This window comes from Clytia hemisphaerica, unplaced genomic scaffold (assembly GCF_902728285.1).
Source record: "Clytia hemisphaerica strain Z4C2 unplaced genomic scaffold, Clytia hemisphaerica genome assembly, whole genome shotgun sequence".
In the NCBI taxonomy this organism is placed as follows: domain Eukaryota; kingdom Metazoa; phylum Cnidaria; class Hydrozoa; order Leptothecata; family Clytiidae; genus Clytia; species Clytia hemisphaerica.
In genome coordinates this window covers 353,739-373,047 of record NW_027104188.1, presented here as the reverse complement: position 1 = coordinate 373,047, position 19,309 = coordinate 353,739, and the positions used below count along the sequence as shown (strand labels likewise).

General features: G+C 35.1%; 2 protein-coding genes across 2 annotated transcripts; one reads left to right on the top strand and one right to left on the bottom strand.

Moving 5' to 3' along the window:
* The first annotated feature begins 368 nt into the window (after positions 1-368).
* LOC136814953 (pre-mRNA-processing factor 40 homolog B-like) lies at positions 369-17,142 on the top strand. Its single transcript, XM_067071379.1, has 22 exons — positions 369-448; positions 775-870; positions 5,849-6,074; positions 6,225-6,382; positions 6,775-6,891; positions 8,681-8,801; positions 8,981-9,011; positions 10,190-10,385; positions 11,312-11,376; positions 11,633-12,002; positions 12,300-12,422; positions 12,628-12,702; positions 13,049-13,163; positions 13,388-13,479; positions 13,819-13,935; positions 14,264-14,320; positions 14,779-14,859; positions 15,115-15,258; positions 15,580-15,688; positions 15,919-15,977; positions 16,419-16,610; positions 16,871-17,142. The coding sequence occupies exons 1-22, from the start codon at positions 446-448 to the stop codon at positions 17,003-17,005; spliced, it is 2,682 nt and encodes an 893-aa protein (XP_066927480.1). The 5' UTR covers positions 369-445; the 3' UTR covers positions 17,006-17,142.
* A 517-nt stretch (positions 17,143-17,659) lies between these two features.
* LOC136814954 (dnaJ homolog subfamily C member 22-like) lies at positions 17,660-18,871 on the bottom strand. Its single transcript, XM_067071380.1, has one exon. The coding sequence runs from the start codon at positions 18,820-18,822 to the stop codon at positions 17,752-17,754; it is 1,071 nt and encodes a 356-aa protein (XP_066927481.1). The 5' UTR covers positions 18,823-18,871; the 3' UTR covers positions 17,660-17,751.
* Positions 18,872-19,309: the final 438 nt, after the last annotated feature.

Sequence of the window (19,309 nt, the reverse complement as noted above, 5' to 3'; positions counted from 1 at the left end):
AAAAGTTGTTAGGTTAGCCCCCAGTCAACAGACCTAAACAAATAGCCCCCCCCCTGAGTAAGTAGCCCCCTGATCTTAGGGAAAAAGAGCCCCCAGTCAGAACTTTAGGTTCTATCCCCCCCCCTAAGAGCCAAGGGGTTGCATTCTATGCTTTTGGCATAGGATTTGCATTATTTTCCTATGGAATTTGATATGACATTAAATGCAAAGTTGAATAAAGATTAATCAAAGCTGATCAAAGATCAGTTACAATCATTTTTTATATTTTTGCCTGTGATTACCAAAGAAATGAAATTCAATTGACTAACTCGCTGGATTAGACTGCTCAATATGTTGAGTAGACTTTCCCGATATAGACATTTTTATGAAAGAATTTTATTTTGCAGGTATTAATTGAAAAATTTACATAGGGATTTGAAGTGACTTCAAAAAAATTACAATAATCATGGTAAGTTTAGATTTGTATCTTTTAAATTTCAAACTGTCAAAAAAATGTGATCTTTCTCCAAAGAGACAAGAAATTATTAGTTTTTCAATCTAATTCCTCAAAATATATTTCCTGTATTAAAGTAAATCTTCTTGCGAATTACCAACCTAAATTCCTTCAAAACATTTTAAATTTCCTCAATGCAAATTTCTGAACACAAAATGTGTCTGACATTTTGACATTGAATGTCAACAAAATTATTATTAAATCATTGAGGTGAGATGATGTCATCTACACATTTAATCCACAGTCAGTATACTCCTCTTTGTGTTGATTTCCTATTTCAGGCTGGAAATTTCAACCAAATGCGGCCACCACCTGGAATAGGTCCACCACCTGGAATAGGTCCACCAGGACCACGACCAATGTTTCCGGGATATCAAGTGAGTTTATTACTGATTTTTTATGAGAATTTGATATAGTATTATTCTATACCTGTAGGTAAAAAATAGCCATTGAATAATTGATATCCCACCAACCTATTATTCAATGGGTAAACATTTATTATCAAAAGTTCTTTTTAATAAAAAGTTTTCTTTCTTTGTTTTGGTAATTTCTTTTAAAAACATTTGCATGTCAATTTCATTAAAACTTATTATTCTAATAATTAAATAGAAGGGTGAAACTGATTTGAGATTGAGTAGTTCGATTCTTCTTTTGCTGAAGCGTTTTACTCTACTCTGATAGATTTTATCAAAATGTCTATATTTGTTGTCCTTAGAGAGTAAACCTATATTCAATAATTTTCATGGTTATTGAATTTGTCAATAATAAATCTCAAAATCTCAAGCAATATGGTTTTATCAAAAATCGATCCACCGTTACGCAACTGTTGTATTACTTGGATACGTGCTGTGAAAGTACATCGGAGGGAAAAGTGATTGATAGTATCTATTTTGATTTCGCAAAGGCCTTTGACACTGTACCTCATCGTCGTTTATGCAAGAAACTATCAGCATACGGCATAGATGGTCCGATAATGTCTTGGGTAAAATCATTTTTAAATGGACGAACCCAATCAGTGAAAGTAAATAAATCATTTTCGACAACGGATCACGTGGTTAGTGGTATCCCACAGGGTAGTGTCCTTGGACCGTTATTGTTCGTTCTTTACATCAACGATCTTCCTGAAAGAGTGATATCATCATTTATACTCCTTTTTGCTGATGACACCAAAATCTTCCAAGAGGTCAACACTATCGAAGACTCTATTTCCATCCAACAGGATATAGACGCGCTAGTCAAGTGGTCGAAAGAATGGTTATTAAATCCCCTGCAGTCTCAACAGTTGGGGGAACTGCTCTTTTTGTCTCGAACTCTCTCAACAAAAAACCTCGTAAAGATCTTTCAAAGATAGTACACTCGGACTGTGGTAATCTCGAATCAACCTTTGTTGAAATCGTCTTAAAAAATAGGAAAAACTTCATTGTTGGATGTATCTACAAACATCCCCTTTTAGACATCGACCTTTTCAATGATAAATTCTTAAAACCTTTGCTGAGAAAATCCTGTCAAGAAAATAAAAATCTTATTTTGTTAGGCGATTTCAACATAGACCTTTTGACTTGTGACTCTGTGATTTCTCACTCCAAATTTCTTGACATTCTTGGTGCCTACCAGATTCTACCAACTATTACCTTGCCAACGCGGATCACTGATACCTCTAGTACTCTTATTGATAACATCTTTACCTCTCCCTTTCCCTGCTCTTCTTTCTCTGGAAATCTTACAGTTGCTATATCTGACCATCTTCCACAATTTCTAATTTTGAATACTGACTGTGACTCTAAGTACAAACCTGAACTTCCTTTTCGTCGAGATTGGTCTAGATTTGACGAGGCTAGTTTCAAAGAAGAATTTGATAGCGTCAATTGGAATGGTCTTCTTGAAATTGAAAAGGGAAATGTTGACTCATCTTTTGATTCTTTTTTGACTCGTTTTTCTTCTTTGTATGATAAGCATGTTCCTTTGAAACAGTTGACCAGACGTCAAGCTAACCTTCTACTCAAACCTTGGATCACCAAAGGTATTCTCGTCTCTATGAACATCAGAGATAGCCTTAAAACCGACTATTTGAAAGTTCCTGATTCTTCATCCGATCTTAAGAATTTTCTTCGTGACAGATATAAATTTTATCGAAATCGCATTGTTTCTCTTATCCGTGCGAGTAAAAAACTCCATTATTCTCGTTACTTTTTTCAAAACTCAGGCAATCTTCGAAAATTATGGCAAGGCGTCAGAGAGATTATAGCTTCTCCTTCTTCTTCAAGCTCTATTTCTCTTAACATCAATGATTCCCTATCTTCGAATCCTGAAGAAGTTTCTGAAGCTTTTAACGATTTCTTTTCAACCATTGCAGGTAAAATACGATCAAAAATTCCCTTCACATGTCATCATTTTTCAGAATGGCTGAAGAATGACAATCGAAATACCGACTACTTTCTCATTGCTCCTGCTTCTAATCTTGAACTCTCTAAAGCTCTTATTTCTCTCAGTGAAAACAAGGCTACAGGTCCGAATAGCATCCCTTATCGAATCATTTCTTCCAATTTGGACACCCTTTCTTCGATCTTTACTCGTATTGTAAATCTCTCTTTCTTTACTGGTGTCTTTCCAAGTCAGCTGAAAGAAGCGAAAGTTATTCCTGTTTTCAAAAACAAAGGTTCTCCATTCGATGCTGAGAACTACAGGCCGATTTCTCTTCTTTCTAATATTGACAAAATCTTCCAAAAACTTATGCATAAACGTCTGATGAACTTTCTCGACCAATCAAATTCAATCTACCCATTACAATTCGGATTCCGATCAAATCATTCAACTGAAACAGCCCTCCTTTACTCCATCAACCAAATTTCAAGTGCTCTAGATGAAGGTAAGTATGGATGCTCAATTTTTATCGATTTACAAAAGGCATTTGATACCGTTGACCACTCTATTTTACTGTCAAAGCTAGATTTTTATGGGGTTCGTGGGAAAGCTCTTGAATGGTTTCGATCATTTCTTTTTGAAAGATCACAGTTTGTTTCAGTCTCTGGTAAAAACTCTTCTTCTAAACACATGCAACATGGTGTCCCCCAAGGTTCTGTTTTAGGCCCTCTACTCTTTCTCCTTTATGTTAACGATCTTCATATTGCTCTTCGCTATTCTCTTGTCAGTTTGTTTGCTGATGATACTATGCTCTTTTTTGCGAATGAATCTTTGAACCGATCGCCAAACAAGCTAATATTGATCTGAAGCTTCTTATGAATTGGCTCAAAGCTAATAAAATTTCTATAAACGCTAGTAAAACAGAGCTCTTATTATTTCGTCCAATACGTAAGAAGATCGATTACGACTTGAAAATTAAAATCAACGGGCATCGGCTCAGACCAAGCAAAGTTGTAAAATACCTTGGTGTGTATATTGATGAACATCTGAACTGGAAACACCACATCGATTTTGTCTGCAATAACTAAAGAGAGCTAATGGAGCTCTGAGTAAACTTCGGCATTATGTCGACAAGAAAATATTAACTTCATTGTATTTTCTCTTTTTCAATGTCACATATCTTATGCAGCGCAAATCTGGGGGCAACGCAAACCATCCACGCCCGCCGAATTCTTATTCTTCAAAAACAAGCTCTCAGAATCATGTCTTTTTCTGACTTCCGTGCTCATTCTTTTCCTCTCTTTTTGTAGTTTAAACTTCTTTCATTTTTTGATTTTGTTAAATACCTTAACATTCTCTTTATTTTTAAACTTTTGAATCGAAAATTACCTCTTCCTCTCATACAAACTCTTGAGTACAAACGTTTAAATGATACAGACCGTCATGAAGTAATCCGTTGTAAGTCTGGACTTTTAAAAATACCTGAAGTAAAAATAGTGACTTATGGTAACTATTCAATTTTATACCAATCCATCTTGGTTTGGAATGAAATTCAAGATTTTGTTACTTTCGATGATTCGTCTACACTAGCATTGGATCGTCTTAAAGATTTAAGTAAATTATATTTCCTTTCCTCGTACACTTGATTTGTTTTTGTTTTTTTTAATTTTTTTTTTTTTTTTTTTTCCCTCTCTTTTTCGAGTTTGATTTTAAATTTCAATAGTTATTCTTTTTTTTATTTTAGTTTTATAAAATATATTTTTTATAAAAATTTTCATTTCACTTTGTTACTAGTAAGACCTTAGTAACTTTATTTTTCTTAGCTTTTCTTGTAATTATATCGTGCGGCCACCTCCTTAGTTTAGCTTTATGTCTATGAGTGTGGTCGCTAGTCTCGCTTTTTAGGACAAATAAATTACTTACTTACTTACTTACTTACTTTCCATCCCGACAAATGTCACGTACTAACTATTGGCAAATTCTCTGACATCAAACATGCCTATCCATATTGTTTGGATGGAAATCAGCTTGAACATGTTTTTGAAGAGAAAGATCTTGGGATTGTGATCGACTCAGAACTTACATTCGAGGAGCATATTGCAAAGCAGGTAAAGAAGGCAAATTCAATACTAGGAGTGATTAACAGGAGCTTTGAACATCTGAATCCATCCATCTTCCTAGTACTATATACTTCGTTTGTCCGTCCGCACTTGGAGTATGCTCAGTCGGTATGGTCACCTAAACTTCGAAAATATGTTAATTTGATCGAGGGTGTACAAAGACGCGCCACAAGACTCGTGCCTATCTGCAAAGATATGTCCTATGAAGAACGCTTGCGCATACTTGACCTCCCCACGCTTGAATTCAGGAGACTCTTTTGTGATATGGTCCAAGTATACAAACATCTCCACTACTATGATAAAAATACTCTTCCAAGTAAATTATCGACTCGAACACGTCCGAACAGGAGACACAATGGTGAGCTGATACCAAATTTTGGTAAAGATGGATTCCGAGGCGCACAAACCAACTCGTTCTTTTACAGGAGTATACCAAACTGGAATAGATTACCAAGATACGTTGTAGAGGCAAAGACTGTCAAAATCTTTAAAGAAAGACTCAACGAAGCTTGGAAAAAACATCCGAAAAGATTCGAGACAAGACAATTGTAATCAAGATCCGGTTCTCAGAGGCCCTCGTGTGCCTTGAACTTGTATACATTATTATTATTATTATTTATTATTATAACAACCAACTTTAACCTATTGGTATTAAATATCCTGCTTATTATCACAATCTTGCTTTCATTTAATAATATTAAAACTAGCCGTCCCGGCGTCGTCTGAGACAACATTTTTTTCGCTTCGCTCGTTTTAATTTGCCGTCAAACTCTCGATAATTTGAAAAACTTTGGTGCCAAGATAAAGGAGCGACATACAGACTACAGCTATTAATATATAGATTTTGTGACATTTTCTTTCCTTTGCATTTTAGGGTGGTCCTCCAGGTGGAATGCACAACAATATGGGTCCTCCTGGAATGGGACCTGGTGGTTTCTATCAACAACCTCCACCAATGATGCCCCCATCTGGTCCTCCTCCAATGCCTCCAATGTATGGAGGGGGGCCACCGATGGGTGGGATGCCCCCTAATATGGGTGGAAATATGCCACCTATGCCATATCAAGGAATGAACCCACCTATGCCTGGAATGGTTCCAAGTATGTTTATTGTAAATTTCCTTACATACAATTAAGATTAGTTTTGTCTCTCCTCGATTCTCATGACATTAAATCTGTTAGTCTGTTTTAAGTATTTTCTGTTACGTCGCTTTTCCTAATTGAGAAGTATCTTGCTTTTTTTGTTGTAAGATATGCCGATGATGCCAATGAATACTCCAATGATGCCGCCCACAATACCACCTGTCCAACAACCAATGATCCCTGCTGATATGGGAGGCGGTGGTCCCTCATCAGATATCAAAACAGAAAAAGATACAACCAAACCAAAGAAAATGAAGAAGAGAAAGGTACATTATTGATATTATTCCTTTGTCCTGCTTTGTTTCAAAATTAAAAAATAGTTTTCTTTTTTTAATACAGACATTTTTACAGTGCAACATAAACATAATAGATTGAAGTTATTTCTTTATAATAATGCAAAACTTTTGTTTTGAATCATAACTTTTTACTTTTCAAAATTTCTAGGATCATTAATCGCCCTTGAGGTGTTCTCAACCTTTTTGTTTCTCAACTTTTCAAGGACCTTAAAATTAGTTTTTTAGATGATTTCTGAAACTCTTAACTAGCAGTTGCGAATACATAACATATGTTGTTGATTGTCTAGCATATCAGTTGTTAATTTGTTGTTAGGTTTTTACAAAATAATTTTTAATATCACAATCTCTTTTTACATGATTAGAAGGCAAAGAAAGCTTGGACAGAGCACACAGCACCGGATGGACGAACATACTACTTCAATTCTGAAACAAAAACCTCATTATGGACAAAACCAGAAGATTTGAAAACTGAAATTGAGGTAAATTGACTTTTATCTTTCCACCTTGCTTTAATAAAACCATTTCACATCCTGGGAATTTTCCTAAAGTCGTTTGCTATCCTGTCCCAAATCTGATTCTTTGGACATGTTACCGATTATCCTATATACCCAAATTTTGGAGTCGATTATTTTTTTTGCTTCCTCTGTTGATAAATGTAAGGTCTAATTTCCATGGCTGCAAATAGTATTTTTAGTCAATCGGACATCATGTCGGACTGAGATGAAATCCTGTCGGTCATATTCAGTGTATATTTTTTCTAAAATTATACAGTCTTGAAATTTATGCAGAAAGGGAGTCGATAAAAGTAATCTCAGAAACACCCTTGAAAGTTACGAAGAAAGCGAGTTGATAAAAGTGATCTTAGAAACACCCTTGAAAGTTACGAAGAAAGCGAGTTGATAAAAGCTAACTTAGAAACACCCTTGAAAGTTACGAAGAAAGCGAGTTGATAAAAGTGATCTTAGAAACACTCTTGAAAGTTACGGAGAAAGCAAGTCGGCAAAAGTGATCTTAGAAACACCCTTGAAAGTTATGAAAAAAAGCAAGTCGGCAAAAGTGATCTTAGAAACACTCTTGAAAGTTACGAAGAAAGCGAGTTGATAAAAGTGATCTTAGAAACACTCTTAAAAGTTACGGAGAAAACCAGTCAATAAAAAGTGATCTTAGAAACACTCTCGAAAGTTACGAAGAAAGCTAACCGGTAAAAGTGATCTTAGAAACACTCTTGAAAGTTATGAAGAAAGCAAGTTGATAAAAGTGATCTTAGAAACACCCTTGAAAGTTACGAAGAAAGCGAGTTGATAAAAGTGATCTTAGAAACACCCTTGAAAGTTACGAAGAAAGCAAGTCAATAAAAAAGTGATTTCAGATACACTCTTTTGAAAGTTACGAAGAAAGCGAGTTGATAAAAGCTAACTTAGAAACACCCTTGAAAGTTACGAAGAAAGCGAGTTGATAAAAGCTAACTTAGAAACACCCTTGAAAGTTACGAAGAAAGCGAGTTGATAAAAGTGATCTTAGAAACACTCTTGAAAGTTACGGAGAAAGCAAGTCGGCAAAAGTGATCTTAGAAACACCCTTGAAAGTTACGAAGAAAGCGAGTTGATAAAAGTGATCTTAGAAACACTCTTGAAAGTTACGAAGAAAGCTAACCGATAAAAGTTAACTTAGAAACACCCTTGAAAGTTACGGAGAAAACCAGTCAATAAAGAGTGATCTTAGAAACACTCTTGAAAGTTACGAAGAAAGCGAGTTGATAAAAGTGATCTTAGAAACACTCTTGAAAGTTACGAAGAAAGCGAGTTGATAAAAGTTAACTTAGAAACACCCTTGAAAGTTACGGAGAAAGCAAGTCGGCAAAAGTGATCTTAGAAACACTCTTGAAAGTTATGGAGAAAACCAGTCAATAAAAAGTGATCTTAGAAACACTCTCGAAAGTTACGAAGAAAACCAGTCAATAAAAAGTGATCTTAGAAACAAAGTTTTACAAAGAACGCAGTCAATGAAAGTAAACTTTAGAAACACTCTTGAAAGCTACAAAGGAAATGAGTATTAAAAGAATAGTCTAGGTAGAAAACAGGGGTTTAAGAGATTTATTTTCAACTCTCAAGTTAATGAATGGTTTATTCCTCTTTTCATTCGGACATCATGACCGACACAAATGATTTTCAGTCGGACATTGACCGATGACCGATCCTTATTTGCAGCCACATCTGATGATATAAGATTTCAGAGCTTTTAAGTATTTATTTGCCACCTTTTTCTCAGAAACAAATTGATAACTGCCCATGGAAAGAGTATAAAAGTGATACCGGGAGAGCTTATTTCCATAATGAAGAAACTAAAGAATCCAAGTGGACCGTTCCTGAAGAGCTGCAAAACCTTAAAGGTAATTTTAGTACCTTTCCTAAATTTTGATAAACTCTGTTTTCGAATTTCTCTTTTACGATGTATTTTATAAACAAAGGTTTTGTGAAGACGGGAAAGTTGTAGTCTGTTTTAACAGGCACATTTATGTCGAAATGAATGATTAGATATCTCTGAAAGGTGTTATGCTTTTTCTTACAGATAAACTGGAGGAAGAAGAGAAAATGATAGCGTAAGTTTGACAACCTTTTTTTATTCATTTACAAAATACCTAAAGTATCTCTCTGACTGAAAGATTTAGCCTTTTACCTTATCGGGGAAAACTTCTGGGGAAAATTTTCGTCGGGGAAAAATTCGTCACTTGCTGGTAGTTGGTAAACGCATTAAGGCCGGGGAAAATTTTCGTCGGGGAAAATAATTCGTCACTTGGCCAAAATTTCGTCACTTTTCCCCGACGAAGTTTTCCCGATAAGGTATTTGAGTTTCGCGTAAAGAGTGTAAGCCTTTTTTTAAGCAATTTGTTACTCTCAAATAAAAAAATGCACGAACAAGTCATCTTTATAATTCTGTAAAAATCTCAGGGTAGCGCTCTTTTTATAACAAACAAGCCCTCTCCCATTTAGGTTTAAATATATACATCTTAGATCTAGCTGCAGTGTGGACTAGAGATGTGTAAAACGTGTCGTTGTATGTCTTTTTTACCTATGTTTCATAAAAAAAACTAAAAAATATGCAATATTTTATTCATAAAATCTGCAAAAATTAATGCCTATAGTGTATAACATTAAGAACTTACCTTATTACACAAATATTACTGGGCAAGTATTTAACGGCCTTGAAATTTGCACGATCTGAAATTAACACGAATTTTTCTGCCTTTTCAAGGAAACAGCGGCTGGTTTTAATTAAGGGGGCTTTTATTAACACGAATAATAATATTACACGTGTAATAAGGTATTTAAAAAAAATAAAATCCGCCGCCTCTCCCCCCCCCCCCCTCAAAAAGGAAAAGAAAATTAATGTAAAAGACCAGGCCAAGAAATTGAAAAAAATGCAAAGAGCAAATTGTGGTGATCTGAACCAATCACTCATCATTATTCCACAAAACCAACGCTCCATGTTGATGCTCCATGAGTCGATGTTGTGTTTCGTTCTTATTTTTGACGAAAGTTGGCAAAAAAGTCGTCTATCTAAAGTCAACTCGAAGCTTCTTTCAACCTTTTCCAATCGGAAATTCGAAACCATCAACTTTATGTCGACTTTTGTCGGCGCCACTTTTTATCGAGCAACGGCAGAGTAGAAATTCGGCCAGTAAATCAATAATTACGGAGAGTAGCACTTTTTAATTTACTAGAGACTTCCCGTTGTAAATTAAAAAGAAAAAAAAATCATTAATTATTTTTTCTGCAGAGAGAAACCAGCCTCGTCAAGTGAAGAAGAAGTTACGGATGACGAGGCGAGTGAGAGCGAAGAGAAACCATCCCAAGATGAATCAGAAGATGAAGAAAAAGAAGAGGAGGTCAAAATGAAAGAAGAACAACCGCGTGTCGAGTGGAACACCAAAGAAGAAGCTAAACAAGCCTTCAAAGATCTGCTCCGTGAAAAGGTAACATTATTACTGCAAGTTCGATTTCCCTAGCCAATTCTTTACACCAGAGATATCCTTGAAAAGGTAACATTATTACTGCAAGTTTGATTTCCCTAGCCAATTCTTTACACCAGAGATTTCCGTGAAAAGGTAACATTATTACTGCAAGTTCGATTTCCCTAGCCAATTCTTTACACCAGAGATCTCCGTGAAAAGGTAACATTATTACTGCAAGTTTGATTTCCCTAGCCAATTCTTTACACCAGAGATCTCCGTGAAAAGGTAACGTTATTACTGCAAGTTTGATTTCCCTAGCCAATTCTTTACACCAGAGATCTCCGTGAAAAGGTAACATTATTACTGCAAGTTTGATTTCCCTAGCCAATTCTTTACACCAGAGATCTCCGTGAAAAGGTAACATTATTACTGCAAGTTTGATTTCCCTAGCCAATTCTTTACACCAGAGATCTCCGTGAAAAGGTAACATTATTACTGCAAGTTTGATTTCCCTAGCCAATTCTTTACACCAGAGATCTCCGTGAAAAGGTAACATTATTACTGCAAGTTTGATTTCCCTAGCCAATTCTTTACACCAGAGATCTCCGTGAAAAGGTAACATTATTACTGCAAGTTTGATTTCCCTAGCCAATTCTTTACACCAGAGATCTCCGTGAAAAGGTAACATTATTACTGCAAGTTTGATTTCCCTAGCCCATTCTTTACACCAGAGATCTCCGTGAAAAGGTAACATTATTACTGCAAGTTTGATTTCCCTAGCCAATTCTTTACACCAGAGATTTCCTTGAAAAGGTAAAGAAAGTACGAAATCATTGCTTTATTCTGAAACGCTTAATAACAAGCATTAATACCAAAGTTATTTGTGCCTGTCGTCTGTTTTTTTTTGTCATCGACCTTTTATTTCGAGTATTTAAAACTATCTTTAGAACGTACCAAGCACTGCAACATGGGAACAAGCAACCAAATTAATCGTTCACGATTACCGTTTCGAGTAAGTTATTTTGTTGTTGACGACCAGTCCATTTCTCATGTGTTTTTTGTTAGTTCATATTTTATTATATCAGGAGGTCAACAAGGGATTGTAATCGAATTTAATATTTGTAGGTGCTCTTATAGGCCATTCTATGATTGCTATGAATATTGCGCGGAATTTCAATTCTCCATGAGTCACTTCCCAAAAGGAATCTGGAAACAGGTTGAACACCTTTTAACTTTTCAACTACTCTTCATTTTTGTTACAACTTCAGAGCATTACCAAAGGTGAACGAGAAGAAGCAAGTCTTCAACACGTACAAACAACAAAAATCCAATCAAGAGAAAGAACAAGAACGAGAAAAAATGAAAGAGAATCGTGAAAAATTACAAGTCTACCTAGAAGAACATCCGCGTATGCATTCACACGTTCGATATCGAAAGGCGTGCGAGATGTTCGAGAACGATAAACAATGGAATTCCGTAGCGGAGAGAGACCGTAAAGATTTGTTTGATGATGTGTTGTTCTTCTTGGCCAAAAAAGAAAAAGAGGATGAAAAGAAACTACACATGTATAATAAACAATACATGATGGAAACGTTCGCTAAAATGCCTGGTCTATCATATAGAACACTTTGGAGTGAGGTATTATAATACAATGCGATTTCCTTGTTGATATAGTTAACAACTCCCCGATTGCAAATATAATGAACCTCTGATTGAAACCAATGGCTGGATAAATGAGTGATCACGCCCTTTATATTTACTTTAAATTATTAATGTCATTACTTAATAACTTCTTCAAATTCATACGTACGTACTTACTAAGAAAGGTTACAAACCTATCAAAAAAAAAGAATCTAATTTGATCCTGGTACAACAAATCTTATAATAACTCGTTATACAAGTTTCGCATTTGAGCTCGTTTCTTCTTTTTTTCAGGCACAAGAGATGTTGAAAGATAATAGTGTCTACAAAAGTGATGATAAAATCCAAGAAATCATGATGGAGGAAAAAGGGGATGCTTTGGCTGCTTTTGCTGAATTCATCAGAGAACTGGAACGAGTAAGATTTTAGCAGCCTATGATATTTTTGTTATAGGATCTTTAGTGTGCAATTCAGCAGTGAAAAATGTTTAAGCAAAAAACTCGATGTTTCAATGCTCCTGGTTGACTCAAAATCACTCTGATAAGATTAGATTTCATACTTCGAATAAATTTCTCTTAGTCGTTTTCTAAATCTTCAATCTTTTTACTTTACTATTTCATAGGATTTCGAGGAGGAAAGAATTCATGAAAAGAATCGACTGAAGCGACAACACCGAAAATACAGAGAAGGCTTCTGTGTAAGTTCCCCTAATTCTATGTAGCTTGATCCTTTCTCAGATCGGAGTTTGACCCAGTTTTCCTCCTCTCAGAAACCGTTTATATTTAGACCATCATTTGCCGCAAATACAGTTCACGCTCTCTTATTCGACGTTCTACTATTCGATAGAATCCCTTATTCGATGAAATTTAAAGTCCCCGTCAACAAGAAACTCTCATAAACGACGCTCTCTTATTCGATAAGCTCCCTTATTCGATGAAAATCCAATTCCCCTTGAAGATCGAATTAGATAGCGTCAACTGTAGTTAAATACGTAAGCTCGGTCGGTCAGAAATAACAAGAAAGTTTTCTTTTTCGTTACACAGGCACTTTTAGACGATTTGCACAAACATGGATATATCAATTCTTTGTCTCGTTGGATGGACCTCTTTCCAAAGATCAGCAAAGATGATCGATTTGATAATATGCTTGGTATCCCGGGTAACTAGATTGTGATTTAGACCTCTCCCCAGACTCTTGTTTTGAGCCTTCTTCCTATCTTGATTCTAAAAATCTATTGATTGAAACCTCTACCAAGGCTCTTATTGCGAGCCCTTTTCCAACATCTGGTTTTAAGATCTACGACAACCGAACTTGAACTACATTTAACATGGAATTTTCGCACGTTTTTCACATCTTGACACTCCCTAACCTTTTTGTTTCAGGCTCAACACCGCTTGATTTGTTTAAATTTTTCGTGGAAGATTTGAAATCAAGGTACAGTGATGAAAAACGAATAGTCAAAGATATATTAAAGGTACGGTTTTAGTGCAACTAACTCACAAATTTTATTAAGAAAACAAAATCAAAAAGATTATTTATTTTTCAGTGTACAGTAGAGTCTCTTTAAATCGAACCTCTATAACTTGAATGTCCCCTGGCCTCAACAAGTTTTCTCGTCCCTTCAGTTAACATTGCCTTATTAATCGTATTCCATAACTCGAGATTTCCTTAACTCGAACAAATTTTTGATTGTATTTTGATCGTAAAAAATATGATCTCGAACCAATAAGTTTTTTGGGATTCGTGTTGTTTTTGACAAAGAAAATGGTCTCCTAAAATGAATCAATGACTGATTCGCTTCCATTACTTCTAGGATAAACATTTTACGGTGGAGATCAAGACGTCATTTGATGAGTTCAGTGACGTCGTATTAGCCGATGAACGTTCCCATACTCTCGACGCTGGAAATATCAAGTCTGCTTTCAATAGCGTAAGTCCGATCAAGTAACATCTACACGGTTGGATATCTTGCTCACTTGATTCTTATCCATATTCAATTAGAGGAACAAAGACACTATATACCTTAATCAAGCAACTTCACAAAATTCTGAAAGTCTGTTTTAATAAGATGTTGTACTAGGAAGAATGAACGAATTTATTAAACTTGATTCTTATCCACATTCAATACGAGGAACCATAGATCATACTTCTTAATCGAGCAAAATCACAAAATTTGAACACCTGGCAGCCTGTTTTAATATGATACCTTGTACCTTGGACATTATGAATGTTTAAAATTATTTCTTCTTTCACCGTAGATGAGAGAAAAAGCGGAATCACGGGAAAAGGATCGAGCTCGTAAAGAAGAACGTGAGGTATCTACAGTATCACTTTAAACAGAAATGAATTATACTTAGAATAGTGGTTTTTGTAAAAAAATCATTTGGGTATGGTTTTTTAGATTTTCGAAGATGTATTGCAAACATTTCGATCGAAGCTTTTCTTAAATCACTAATTCTGGGGAAGATTCGAATTTGATCTGCATTCTGGGGGTAAATTACTGTACGTCTATAGTAGTTTTTGATGTTTTTTAAGCTTTGGAGGTGATCCATTACCCTAATGGAACGTTTGCTTTTACAATGGTGGAATTCACGTAAATTACCAAACATAAATAACCTTTTTTATGTAACTGTTTTTTTTAACACTAACCAAGTAACAATCCTTCTTTTTTGTCATTCTTTATAATAATTATACTTGCTTCAGTATACAGTAAAGGAAAACAATCGATATCGAATGAAGCTCTTGAATGTCAAAACACTGTCTATATTTTAAGGTGCGACGTAAAGAGAGCTCGTTTCGTAGCATGTTGAAACAAGCAGCACCTCCAATCGAACCAAGCGACCAATGGGATGACGTGAGTATCTAACTAGCCCTTTATTATTCAAGTCTTCGTTCACTGGTTTTAAAACTCTCTTCAAAACATTACAAAACTCTTTTCAGACATTTTTGTCAAATTTGTCTCCAAATCTTTCTGTTTAGAAACCATATATGGTATGAAAGTACGAGATAGGAAAGTGGGGAAAAACTCGAAACCAGATGTGGTTTGTATTAAACTTTTTCACCGAATCTTCATTCTTTTATTGAGTATTATTCATATTTTACCATGAAGGTTCGTGAACGATTTGAAAAGGAAGACGCTTTCCAATCCATCGCCATGGAGTCCGAACGAAATCGGCTTTTCAACGAATGGAATGAACAAAACAAATCGAAGAAAAGAAAAGACAAAAAGAAACACAAAAAACGATCCGGATCTGTAAGCTCTTCTATATCCTTTGCTTTATTTTAAAAAAGTAGTGATATTACAAAAATTCTAAGGCCTAAAGTCTTTTTCAAATTAGCTGGCAGTGCTTTTTCAAACCACAATAACTTTTGATAGAATTTGAATTAATTAGCGGTTTTGTGCTCGTTAAAAAGATAATACGGAGTGGAATATTATAACACAACAGTATAAAAACAAGTTAGCACTTTAAAATTGAAACCTTTCGACTTGTTTGAGTGCAATAATCATTATGATAATTTTCTACAACTTTCAATGAAAAATGTAAACGGCACACAGCACTTTGTATCGTGACAGGACACGGAGGAGGAAGAAGACACGCGTGAATCACGAAAGAAACGCAAATATCGAGCACGTTCACGATCACGCTCTAAATCACCCATCTCCGAAGACGAAGAATCCGACGGTTTGTTTGTCGCTCTTTTCTTCAGCTGACGCAAATTACTGATCATTGGTTGCCGACTTTGAGCACCTCTCCCACAATTATTATCTTAAAATCCATTTTTATGAGTACTACTTACTGTACTTGTTTCCAGATGGTATTCGTAGTATGATATCGCATGAACCCTCTGGCATCACCTTTTCATGATCGCTTTAAAAAGTTCTTGTTTTAATGATGTCATTTCATCACCACAGATCACGAAGAAAAGAAGAAGAAGAAAAAGAAAAAGTCAAAGAAACGAAGACAAAAGAACGTAAGATATTGTCACTAACTTTTCCTTTGTAATTTGTTCAAGTAAGATTAAAGTTTTTATCAATAATACTCACTTGTAAGTTGTGCATTAATTTTCGTATCGAGGAACCTTCCTGAACCCAGTGCACATTGCACTGGCTATAACTTGTTGAGGTTGAAAATCTTCCTAGTTTCAAAGTGCTTTTTGTTAAAATAAGCTTTTTAAACAAGTGATTCTCAACTACAGTTAATAATAAGTCTCTTTATCTTGAACACTGACGGGGAACGTAGATTGGTTTGAGCTATAGAAAATTCGAGTTAAAGTGACGTATTTACAAGACTTTGTTGTCTGAAGGGTTACCCAGAACCATGTTCGTTAAGAAAAGATAAGGAGACATTCGAGTTAAAGAGGATCGAGGTATGAATGACTCTACTGTAATAATTTTGTACCATTTTCTTTCAGTCATCAGGCTCAGAAGCGGAATCAGAGACAGACGCTCGAAGTAAGAAGAAGAATAAGAAAGATCGTAAACGAGAAATGATTTCACCTGAGGACGAAGCGGGGGAGAGTGCTGGCAACGAAGATAAAGAGAAGGAGGACCCAAGCGGCTCTCCTCCACACAAAAAAAGTAAAAAAGAAAAACACAAAGAAAAAGTAAGATTAGTTCTTCATGGAAAAAATTTCTAGTCTAAAACTAATACGGTACTAAAATAGTCATAGCCTGTAGAATTGTGAGAAAACTTTTGTTGGAGGACTGTAACAAATATTTCAACAAAAGAGTCTAGCCTATGATACACATTTTCGACCGTAGTCACGCAGGCATTTTTTTGTCCGCTTTATCCCACTAAAACCGTCTCAATCCTTTTTTGACGCAATTTTCTATTGTCTAATGGTCCTAAATTTGGTTTTTTTAGGACCGAGATGATGAGGATGATGATAGTGATGAGGGAAATCAAAGCGAAAGTGAAACTGAATTACAGACACGCCGTAAAGAACTCTTACGTAAATTACGTGCGTCAGCCGCCGCTGCTGAAGACGATTCTGACTAATGATTGAAACCACTTAATAAGATATCATTATATTTATTTTAGCCAGATTTTTTTAACTCAAACTTTTTTAAATTTTCTTTTTACCGGTCAATAGATAATGACAAGATAAAGTCGAAATTTCGATTTCTTATAATGAATTTCCAAATTTCTTATTTTCAAACGCTCCAGCAAAAGTGTTCAATGGAGCCGTCAGCTCACACCTTTTCTTGATCTCGTCTTCACATCAAAATATTTATTTTCTTCATGGGTTTACTCCTACCAGCAGCTTACACTATGAATTTAAGGCTCATTAATCTTTGAAAATTTGAGAATGAAGATAAAAGGTGAGCAAAAAAACGAAGATTTTTCTGCGGGACCATTTCCAAATTAACCTTTTTCTAAAACTTTGAATTTCGCTGATTTTAAATTAAATGTTCATTCAAATATTTTATATCTATCGGGAATCAAAGGTTCTAACCCATCAAAATTCGTTTTTTGGCAATTTCTAACTTACTTTGGAGGGCTGTAACTTTTGTTTCGATGATGAAACTATGAAAATTCTGCCATTTTTCGATCGGACTTTAAAAAATACTCAAAAATACGTACTAAACTTTATTGTTTACCTCTTACATGTCCTAGTTTTATTTTTTTCAGGAAAGAAGCTCACAAAATTGATTTTGGATGCAGATCTGAAACTCTCCAACAAGTCTTTATTTCTATTATTTTAAAACTTTACAAAGATGCTAAATTTATTAAATTTAATTGTATTAAAATTCATTTCTTTGTGAACGATTGAAAGAAGCTGTTCTTGCTCGTGAAGTTTTCTTGATCCTGTTCTGTAATAACTCGTAAGCTTGTTGTATCTCAATGAATTTGTGTTGTGCGTCTTCTTTATCCGCCCCTCTGTATCGATCAGGGTGCCATTTGACTACTAACTTCTTATAACGTTTCCTTATTTCCTCTTCAGATGCAGTCTGATGGACACCAAGAACCTCTTTGGCGTTTCTTTCACCCGTTGGGTCAAAAGAACTAATGACGTCATCATAAAAGTTTTTCCAATGGTTGGATTCACCTTCCCGGTAAATATTCCAAAAAGTTTGTTTGAAATCAAGCCACACTGGTGATTTGAAGAAATGAATAATGGAGTCTGTTAGTTTGATCTTTTCTCCATTCTGATATGTGATTGTGGCGTTGAAGTAAAAGAAACTTGACCATAAAGCAAACACTAGAACAACACCGATTGCAAAATTCCTTATTCTAACAGTTTTACTTTCTTTCTTTGCTTCAGGTTTCCATTCTCTGAAATACGTGAAAGTCAAGGAACATGCGATTGAAATATTGACATATCCTGGCTCAGTACCGGTTGAATAGTAGAAAAAAACATATGTTGCCAAAGTCACTATATAAGGTATGGTAAATTGTCCTTTTTCACGACCAATATGTCCTACTAGATATACACCAATATTGATTCCAAGTGGTACTAACAAAGTCACTAAGATTGTGGGTGATTCATCAGGGCACGCTAAGCGAGCTAAAGTTCCATAGCAAGCTCCTATAAAGACTTGTCCTGAGAAGCGTGAAGTGTTAAATTCAGGTTGTTTTCGGTGTTTCATTTTCATTTTTAAAACATTAAGAAATCCTTTTTCATCATTGGCATCGTCCACATATTCAGGGATACGCCAGAAATCACGAATCCATCCTAACCAAAAGAATCCACCTAGAGTTGACCACCATACAAATGCTTGGTTGTCTCTCCTAAGATAAATGTGATGTACTCCAAATGTCCCCAAAAACAGCCATAGTATATAAGTCACAAACAGATTCTTTTCTTCCGCCATATTTTTCTTTCTGTTCTACACGCCTACATTCGAAGGTTTTGATTCGACTTTTCTATAATCAAACAAAATAAGAAAGTTTTGAACAGAACTGTTTTTTCTGTATGATACCGAGAAAATATTTACGCTAGAAACAAAACTCGTTGCTTTTGTTTTGTTTTGTGCATTTATTCTCAAAAGTATATATCCGTAAGGTACAAAACTGTGACGTCAAAATATAAGACGTAAATCTAAAATTCACTTGACAGATTTATTTTTGGGGGTAAATGAAAAAGGGGAAATGGGCAAATAAGATTTCGGTAGATTTTCTTTTCGAAAAAATATTTTTGAAATTGAAGAAAGACGATAAGATAAGCTTGATTTTTATTACGATAAGATAAGAGTTTTTCTTTAAGAAATACTAATTTTCTTCGTAAGTAAGGCGACATCGGTCCTCTTTGAAAAATGAAATTTCTTGGAATAGCTTCTTCCGAAATTTCCTTCCTTCATT